The sequence below is a fragment of the Aedes albopictus genome, chromosome 2 (genome assembly GCF_035046485.1).
Source record: "Aedes albopictus strain Foshan chromosome 2, AalbF5, whole genome shotgun sequence".
Classification (NCBI taxonomy): domain Eukaryota; kingdom Metazoa; phylum Arthropoda; class Insecta; order Diptera; family Culicidae; genus Aedes; species Aedes albopictus.
In genome coordinates, this window is record NC_085137.1 from 469,757,312 (window position 1) to 469,768,128 (window position 10,817).

Below are 10,817 nucleotides of genomic sequence, written 5' to 3' on the forward strand. Positions count from 1 at the left end.
AACACTAAGCTGAGAAGCAGGCTTTGTCCCATTGAGGACGTTACGCCAAGAAGAGGAGAGGAGTGGTACCAAGATCGACATAGGTGCACGAATCAAGAAGGCGAGGGCTCCTTTTGCGAATTTAAGAAATGTATGGAAAAACAACAGATTAGTCGAAGCACCAAAATCCGAATTTATAACTTAAACGTAAAACATTTGCTGCTGTTCGCCAGTGAAACCTGGTGTGTATCAGTGGAGAACACTCAACGGCTGCAGGTCTTCATCAATAGATACCTGCGGCATATAAATCGTGCATGGTGGCCTCACAATTGGATCTCCATCATCGATGTCATCATAGGCCGATAGCGACAGTAATTTGGGAGCAGAAGTGGAGGTGGATCGACTCCACTCTACACAGGGGCGGGAACGAAATCTGCAAGCAAGCATTAGATTGGAACCTAGCAAGACAGCGCAGCAGAGGCAGACTCAGAGGCCCATGGAAATCAAGGAAGTCGACAGAAATTTGACCTGGACATAGGTCAAGGCGACGACGGGCAACCTACCAGGATGGAGACCTTTCAATTCAACCCTCTGCACCATCATAGGTGCACAGGACCGAAAGTAAGTATTTTTATTACTTTAACGAGAAATTTACCTTTCAATAAATAAATCAATTAACTCAATTACAAAGTTTAAGTCTAACCGGGAGGCACCTGATCAAATGATCCGAGGAAGTAGTCTCCATTCACCTTTCAAAAAACAAAATAAGTTTGACTTGCGTCAGCTTTGAAACTAGATTTATGTAACTATTATCAATGGTTAGATGCTTCCTTAAGTCACAAGTAATTGTAATTCAAATCAGTGATGAATACAATTTCCTTTCCACTCACGTACGGATTGCCTCTGTGCTCCAGTGCCCACAGTTCAGCATCCAAATCAAAGCGATATCTTTCGTCATGGATGAGCGAACGTCAACCGAGTAATCATAAATCATAGCGTTTACCCCTCGCACCCCATCGGCCAATTAGACTCACCTGTTCGAGTGACAACGTTTTCCCCTCCTTGGAGTTGACCTGAGCCGAGATCAGCGCCGCCAGCGTCGCCTTCTGCGGCTTGGACATCACCTTGAGCAGGGGCAGCACCTGGCCGAACTTTCTCTGCATGTCGCGATTGGCGAAAGCCCGCAGCATAATCCTTCGCATCGCTGCCTGCTTACGCTGGAAATTGCTCTCGGCGGCGTCCTCGACAAAGTCAACGTCGTCCATCATGTCGAAGCTGGTGTCATCGTCCTCCATGAGTAGCGGACCTCCGCCACCGCCGACGCCTCGATCATCACCCGAATCCTCCAGGGATCGATTGTAGTTCATGATCTTGTGCGACGGCTGCATCTGCTGGTCATCCTCCCCATCACTCACGTAATAATAGTCGTCATCGTCATCGGCGGACCCTTTCTGGCCCTCGAAATCGAAGTCCGGCAGTTCCGAGTCGGCACATTGCACCACCACCACCGTGACCACTGCGAGCAACCAAAACACCAGCCTTGGGGCGCTCAACACGGCGCCGATCTTCATGTTTCCCAACTCTCACACACACGCGCACACTTTACGACACTTTTAGCCACTCTCTCCTTCGTTACTGCTGCTGCTGCTGCTGCTGCGCTCGGCCACTCAAAATAGGAAGCCCCATTCACTGCAACAAAAGAACCGAAATTAGGGGTTGTAAAATGCTAATCGATACCTGTCCTTGCGAGATTTCTGTTCAAATTTCTCCCCAGCCCGCATCTTGTTTGGTCACTTTTTTTTGTCCACCGATCTTCCCCTTTCGCAAACCGAGACGCGATCGCCCGCGGGACGCACCACAACGGAAGACGACGACGGGCGTGAAATCTCTTCCCATTCGATTTTTATCACTTTCGCTGCCATTTGGGCGGTGTTGACGATGAGGTAAGAGTGAGCACGCGAACCGCGTGGAAAATGTGTCAACCGACGCGTGACGACGGACGATGGACACGAGGAAAAAGGTGAATGATTTCTCCCAGCATCCGCCAACGAAACGAACGCTTGCATATTTCAGTAATCAATCAAAGATGGAACGGTGCTGCTGCTGGTGTGTAGACGCCGAAAGAGATGTATTTTCATGGAAGCAGGAGATAATTGGAAGATGGTTTTGCGGTAATTGGTGTTCATTTCGATCGTCCAAAGAAAGCTAAGATGACCTAAGACCTTTCACGGTGATTGATATGTGGTTTGCTAAAAGGTGAAAGTACACATTTGCCACAGTTTCAAACATCACGAGTTTTTTTGGACACGTGATGAGCATATCATGTGATTTGTGATAATTTCTAATGGCAAGCCTTTTGAATTGTATTGAACCCCAAAACATTCAATCTCAAACTTAAGCATACTTTAAGGAATAAACCAAAACTTCTGGTTGTGTTCCATTCCCATGAATCGTTAAATATTATTTATACCTACTGTTTGGAAAAAAATGTTTTCCGTGACAAATTTATTAGACTTCGATGAAAGTTAATCAATTGGGGTAAGAAATTAATCACTGTGTCAAGGTTCGTAGACGCTGCACCGGTAAATGTAATGACGATAGGATGACCAAGACGAGTGGAAACGCAGATTTATAATAATTTGCGTGATATGCAGTCTGTATGGCGTTTGATTCCGCCAGTAATGATTCTCGGATATTGGGGATACACAGAATGTATGTCTAAAGTCAATGTGAATCACTGCCGGTGGACACAGACCAGAGTCCATATTTCCAGAGTCTCTGGAGGAAATCAAATCCTAGTTAGACATCAGAACACTGGAAAGAATGTCCACATGTTCATCAACCAACCTGAATACCCCAAGAAGGAAAATGACAAGATGGCCAGGACGACGGAAAACAACATCACTACCAAATCAGCTGCGGCTAAACCATGCGAACCTCAGAACCCAGACTGGGGTAAGCTCAGTTGAACCTAGCGAAACTTCAGATAAACTAGCCTAGCGTGACTTCACTTCACAGCCAGAATAAGCGAAAAGGCCCAGAGCTGATCTATCTAGTGGGAAAAGTAAACCTCTCTCTCTCTTCTTGGCGTAACGTCCTCATTGGGACAAAGCCTGCTTCTCAGCTTAGTGTTCTATGAGCATTTCCACAGTTATTAACTGAGAGCTTCCTCTGCCAATGACCATTTTGCATGCGTATATCGTGTGGCAGGCACGAAGATACTCTACACTCAGTAGCAAAAAAAAAGCCGAGCTGATTTTTTCTCCTAAAATACGTCATGTTCAATCCGCTGCAACTTTGACAATTATCAATATTTTTGGCTAAAAATTTTACCACTTCATCATCAATATATTGATAATGTATGGACGAAATTCCAAATTGCTAGAAATTATATATTTTGAGTTATAACAACTTATATGAAAAAATCCATTTTTGGACATACCTTTTTTAAAAATCCGTATTTCAGTGAAAAATTTAAGTAGCTTCATAAAAATTTCACTGCAGCGTCAGTAAATATAGGAAATGTTATGGTCAAAATTTGAAATGTTTTCATCCAGCGGTTTGGGCCACAGAAATCGTCAAAGTTGAAGTACCACTGTGGTTGCCTACAGTTTTCACTCCATATTGACCACGCTGAAACACCGGTGCAGATAAAAAGCCGAGGTCAATTCGTTCCATTAATGTTTAGATCTAAGTCTTAATGTGGAGCGGACCTGGTGTGATGGTTAGAATACTTGACTATCACGCCGAGGACCTGGGATCGAATCCCACTCCCGACAAACTCACAAAATGTGAGTTCTTCCTTCGGAAGGGAAGTAAAGCGTGGGTCCCGAGATGAACTAGCCTAGGGCTAAAAATCTCGTTAATACAGATACAAAAAAAAAAAAAAAAAAAAAAATAAGTCTTAATAAACAATCTATATTATATAACATATTTTCATAAATTTTCGTGCGGTCTGCTAGTTGTTTATGACATTCTACACGTAACATATAGTGCGTTACGCGTTACACGTAATGCGTTACAAACATACGTATATTAGTGAATATACAAGTAGTTTGAATAATTTACAAATTTTGGCTACTGTTAAAACCTTATCATAAGCAAACAAGTGATGTTATATGCCTTTCTATACCATACTTTGTGGTTCTCAATTATACCCCACAACTTGTTTACTTATAATATTTTTTTACAGTTGCCAAAATTTGTAAATTATACAAACTACTTGTAAAATACTTGTATATTCGCTAACATATGTATGTTTGTAACGCATTATGTGTAACGCGTAACGCACTATGTGTTACTTGTACAAATGCATTAACAACTAGCAGACCACACGAAAATTTATAAAAATATGTCATATAATATGGATTGATTATTAAAATTTAGATCTAAACATTAATGGAACGAATTGACCTCGGCTTTCTTTCTGCACCGGTGTTTCAGCGTGCTCAATATGGAGTAAAAACTGTAGGCACAAACAGTGGTACTTCAACTTTGACGATTTCTGTGGCCCAAACCGCTGGATGAAAACATTGCAAATTTTGACCACAACATTTCCTATATTTATTGACGCTGCAGTGAAATTTTTATGAAGCTACTTAAATTTTTCACTGAAATACGGATTTTTGGAAAAGGTATGTCCAAAAATGGATTTTTTCATATAAGTTGTTATAACTCAAAATATATAATTTCTATCAATTTGAAATTTTATCCATACATTATCAATATATTGATGATGAAGTGGTAAAATTTTCAGCCAAAAATATTGATGATTGTCAAAGTTGCAGCAGATTGAACATGAAGGATTTTGGAAGAAAAATTTAGCTCGGCTGTTTTTTTGCTACTGAGTGTATGCCCAAGGAAGTCAAGGAAATTTCCTTTACGAAAAGATTCTGGACCGACCAGGAATCGAACCCATCACCCTCAGCATGGTCAAGCTGAATACCCGTGCGTTTACCGCCTCGGCTATATTGGAAAGTAAACCTCACCGGAAGAAAAATGTTGTGGTATTTACGCATACGGGCAGGCAACACAAGGGCGGTATTTAGTAAGCCTATCACCGTCCCAAGTAATGACAAATTAGTCTTGTAGTGGTTATAAAACCATATTCCTTTTATTTTGGTTCTAAGAACCTCTTCTAGTCTATTTGAGTATAGTCTATAGCTATAGCTAGACCCTCTGGTACGAGCGAAAAGAAAAGGGGGACAAAGGCCTAGAGAAAGTGAGCATATTCAACCCAGCAATCTGAAAGTTCAGGGCAATACGGTAAAGGAACCGCACTCCACTAGTCAAAAATCGCTTCACACGGAAGTTAAGCACGGATAGAAATAATTCCAAAGGACTACCCAACGACAACTGTAACAACACAACAACTTATTCTGGTTTGAGACACAATAAGCAATAAAGTAGTTAAGAAGCAAGGACAGTAACCGATCTCCAGAGGCTGCACAATAAAAACAAGCTTTCATGACCAGGTCACAGCGGACTAGGTAAAGAATATCACTACCAGCATACAAGTGTGTGAGGAAGAACTCTTAGCGGTAGACGAAAGGGATATTCCTAGATAGGAAATCATGGCAGTCATGGCAGAACAACCTGACGGACTATTAGAAAGATCTACAGATGACTATCCCCAATGGAAACGACGTCGAACTGGTTCTCACTATGAATGAAAAGTCCATGCCTTCGCTTTTGCAGGTAGTCCAAGAAGTGTGGCGGATGCGCAGGCTCGTAACAAGCACTCGCAGAAGCAGGCGAGGCAGCCGTGTAGGTGAAGAGCTGTCTGACGACCCACAAGGCTAGGTGGATACTAACCCCGAAGGTCAGCAGTAATACCGGCAAGTCGGACCCCAGCCAGGCGTCCGGGAAAGCTGGGAAGGATGGGCCTGAAAAGGCTGGCCCGTCCCGGATGAAAGAGAACAGGGCACTGCGACCTTTGTTAGGCCCTCTTCAACCACACAGTAGGGCGAGGACTCCCTAGAACGACAGTTAAGCGGAAGAGGAAGAAAAAATATTGCTGGATGAGGGATGCTTAGTGACGCCAAGCAAAGAAGACGTAGAAGGGTAGGTGCCAAGAGCGAGAAAGGTGACGCGCTCGTTATCAAGACCGAACAGTCTAAGTACTCGGACGTCTTGAAGGGGATGCGAAACGTCGCCAAGCTCGTGGATCTGGGAGGTGACGTGCGCAGTATTAGACGGACTCGTACGGGTGAAATGATCCTAGAGCTCAAGCGCGACAAGGAGCAAAAGGGCGCCGCCTACAAAAGTCTGACGTAAGAGGTCCTTGGCTTGGCTCCCTTACGGGCGTACCGCGAAGGTAAGGAAGAAGAGAGAAAGAGGTTTTAGTGTCGACCCCACATAACCTGAAGACCCACCTCTCGGGTATCTGTAGAAGCAGATTTCCTCTTTCTATATAAAAAAAAGGTCCTTGGGTATGGGGAGGGGGTGAGGGCTCTTAAAGCAGACCTCATCACGGCACTGCGTCAGGTGGCCACCGTAGCCGCTCGGCTACAGAAGGGGCCGGGTGGGACACATGTGGCCTTGGTACAGCTTCCTGCAGTGAACTCTAACAAGTCCGTCGTTAAATTAAACAGTTTTCCAACTAACCTTGCACGAGCCACCAGAGCTGCACAAATATTTCCAAGTGCTTGATTTGTCCCGGGAAATCCGCCAACAGCAGGAGGTGCCCGGCCTTCTAAAGAGCCACTGCTGACCTAAACCTGAGCCACTCTGACGCAGCCAAGACAGTAAGGCAGTTTCTGAGTGGCGGTGGGACATTGCCATCATAGTTGACCTATACCGAGTACCAGTAACAGCAACTGGGTCGTGGATGGGTCCAGAAAAATGGCAGCGATATGGACGACGGGTAAATACCCCGCTTCGTGGTATCCACTGTAAACTGGGTATCTTTATGTAGCTGCTATGCGCCTCAACCTGTGGTTAATCGAGCAGTTCACGCAGATACTGGATTGCATGACGGTCGTGCTGACAGGGCGAGGAGAGGTAGTAATAGCAGGTGACTTCAATGCATTAGCCGCGGAATGGAGAAGCCGTACCTTTTTGTAGTCCTGGCCTAACAAGTGGAGGGTAGACGATGCCAACACTCACAGCGATTACCTGGCGGCTCGCTACAGTATCGACAACAACAACAGTAGACAGCGGGCAGAGGAAAGGCCAAGGCCAAGCCCACGTAGGTGGAATACATCATACACCGTGAGCAAAACCTACTCGGAGCGGAGACAAGCTGGTAGCGGTGCTCTCACGTGCATGCGATGCGACCATTCCTAGGCAGGTTTCCTCTAGGAATGGGATACCACCGGCGTACTGGTAGAATCAAGCAATTGGAAACCTGTGCTGCACTTCCCAACTAGTATTTTAGCTCTTTAAGCTTTCTGCTGCATAACAGCCGAATTCAAGCAGTGAACGCTGAATGAAAAGGAAGCCAGTCAAAATTAAACCATAACCTAATCTGCCCATATTTGTATAGTCGACGTAACCACCATTGACAAAGTCTGCATACACAAGCTAATATCGGCCGCATCTGCGTATATGTGACCAGTTTAATTGAATACAACACAAGATCTAACCTTTAGTTAGAACGTGGAAAAAAGTATTGAATTTTGTATTATTCATTGCTTAAATTGCAAACGTGTGTTGAAAACTACAGTGGCGCTTACGTCAACTATGCGAATATGGACAGTAATACACAGCTGCAATACAAATAACACACAACTATTCCCAGATCAGTTTTCAGTATAAACTCAAACTTATCGAATAGTATTGCCTAACCAACAAAACAAATGCTTCTATACAAGTACACTTTGTAATGTTGCCGAAATCACAAAACAACAACGCTTTGAAGCTTGTTTTGCGATATCATTACATCTAGAAGCTGTATTGGAATATCAACGCGGCTTGTCGGATGTAAACCTTGTGGCCAAAACAAACTGTAAACGGGATATATAGCTACAACACAACTACTTTACAGCTATTCATCTCGGTTTTGTTAAATCATTTGGGTTGCTTTTATTGCATTCTAATCCGGAAGAGTTGTCGGAAGATGTGCCAATCGAATAAGAGTCCCGACCAATAAAAAAAGTTTGTTTTATAATGTAGGCAAATACGGAAATCAGTAGCGCTTTGTAGCCTTCTATAGATCATTCACTCTGCTAGAAGGTGTGGTGAAGAAACTCTTGACACAACCACACAGCTTGTTGAATGTAAACATTATTGCGATTGACGTTTCACATGCTTTTTCAGCTAGATGAAGTTGGCTAAGCATTCTTGCGGCACAACTGCAAGCTTAGGCTAGTGTAAAATAAAACAGGCTATTTTCTATTCTTTTTATATATAGCAGTGTGGCAGCGAGGACATCATCGGGACCAGTGTATATGGAAATCGGAAGTTCGATTCCAAGTAGCGGCAGGTACTTCAATTATTCAATTTTCATAGTGATAGTTACAGTTCCACATGTATTTCGTCACGGTATCCATAACCTAATTATATTCAATCGATTAATTTGGGGATACCATATCACTATTATCTAACAACTGTGTAAATGCTGAAAAAGCGCCTTCTCAAGATGTTATTCAGTTAGTGGTTACACAGAAGCCGAGAAACAGCTATGACTTGGTGGCATAGAAGCTGCTCGCATGTGGCTTAAGTTCGCCAGATTTATTGGTATAGGGCTTGCATAAAAGCTTCCGTCCATATGTACAACACAGTAGCGTAGCATCAAGCCATATTGAGGATGATATGTTAACTTTTACATTCACAATAGTATTGCCAAAGGCGGGGAAATAACCCGAAGACCCGTTGCCGGCATATGGACCAATATGCTTGACCGGCACGGTGGGGACCGTGCACGAGAAGATCATCCTCAACAGACTGTTGAGCCACACCGAGGGTGTGAATGATCTGTCGGGTAACCAGTTCGGCGAAAAGGAGTTCGACCGTAGACACTATCTTGTCGGTGACAAAGATCGTAATCCCGGAGAGACATACACACCAAAATTTTTGGAATGCTTCCAGCATGCCATAAATCAGCAAAAGAAATTGCTGAATTTTAGCAACATTTTTGCAGAATTTCAGCACAACTTTGCTGATCAACTGTCAAAATTGCTGGATGGTTCAGCAAGTTGAAAAATAATTGCTGATACTCAGTAATTTGTATTGCTGAATGCAATCAGCACGCCAAAAATCAGCAAAGTTTGCTGATTACCAGCAAAAATATTTTGCAGTGTAGGTTTGGCGACAATGGTAATGTGTTAACCGTTAAGTCTCCCACTTTGGCTATAAAAGGCGGTCCTCAATCCCACACTACCTGGAGGACATGATCCGTTCAGGTATCTGTTGAGCAGATTATCGCTCCATTAAGCAAAAGAAGAAAATAAATACAGCACAACAGTTAAAATATCCTCTGCTCACATAGTACTTGTTCTTCTTATTTTTCATGTTATAATGACCCAACTAGAGCAAATCCTGCTACTCATGGGTGTTAGTGTTATATAATCACTTCCACAGTTATTAACTGATAGCTTCCTCTGCCAATGACTATTTTGCATGTGTATAAAACATGTGGCAGGCATGAAGATACTCTACGCCCAATAAATTCAAGAACCCGAGCAGAAGAGAATATCAACAGCACAATAAAATATGTTATTTTGACATAATAACTGTATAATGGAATCAGTAATTTTTGTGTTATTAACATATCTTATTATGTTATAAACTTGTCTGTCATAAGCGGCAAAATAACAAAAAAATGTACCTGGAAGACCAATTTAATAACATGTTTTGTTAGATTCCATAACAACTTAATAACAATGAATTTTGCAATGAATTTGAAAACTTGTTATTATTGTGCTATAGTGCATCACATATTTGTACATTTTCAATAGTGGAATAATTACAAAACTTGGTCTACAGCAAAGTATATAACTGAAATGTTATTTAGTGGATGAATCTCGATAACATGATCATAACAAAATTAGATTGCCCAACAAAACATGTTATGGAATAGTAATACTTTTATAAGTTAACAATAACAGACTATGATATAAAAGCAGGCTATTTGATTCTGTTGTTGTGAATTAGATATTCTCCTCTGCTTGGGAAGTTTTCCTTTACGGAAAGTTCCTGGACCAACCGGGAATCAAACCCGTCACTCTCAGCATGGTCATGCTGACTACCCACGCCTTTTCAGCTGTGGCTATATGGGCCCTCGAATGTTTGAATGCATCACAGATAGCTGTTCGACGGCTTTGGAACAGGTTGCCGAATTCTGCAGCACTACGATGTTGAAATCATGGTTAGTATGATGAGACTCATATTTTTTTTAATTTCCTGCAGCATAATCATCGTTGTCATCATCATTATCACTATTTTAAACATCAACACTAACACCAAAATCATAATCATCATTAGTGGTGCCTGTCTCGAAATCACTCTACTTTCCATCCAGTCGGCATCACTTCGTAATTTGTTTGTGCCACTACAAGCTTCCAGTTTGCGTTGATCACAGTTCTCCCACAAGCCGCCTTTATTTACAAAGTTTAGCTAGATTCCACTTTTCACCTTATTTTATTTTTTATTTTTGCTCGCCTCTATTTGCTTTCATAGAAGACTCATTTGTTGTTTGTATCTCAAACGATTCAGCTTTAATCAGATCTATTTTTTCGGAAGCCTCCAATTTAGCAGCTCGTGTGTACTCTTCACAATTAATGAGAAAGCTGTAGTAAGTACCAAAAAAGTTGATGCTTGATTTCCCACTTGGGCTTTTTTTTTTGCATTCATCCTAATCCCATATTTTTTGCGCGCCCATAATTTCCCACTTAGTT

At 42.4% G+C, this 10,817-nt stretch overlaps 1 protein-coding gene across 1 annotated transcript in view; it reads right to left on the reverse strand.

Annotated features, from left to right (window-relative positions):
- LOC109418097 (neurotrophin 1) overlaps window positions 1–10,817 on the reverse strand; it is a 113,636-nt gene that overhangs the window by 62,740 nt on the left and 40,079 nt on the right. The window contains exon 2 of the mRNA XM_029870882.2: window positions 1,014–1,668. Coding sequence (XP_029726742.1) covers window positions 1,014–1,550 — 537 coding nt within the window. The 5' untranslated portion in view covers window positions 1,551–1,668. The remainder of the gene's footprint in view (window positions 1–1,013; window positions 1,669–10,817) is intronic.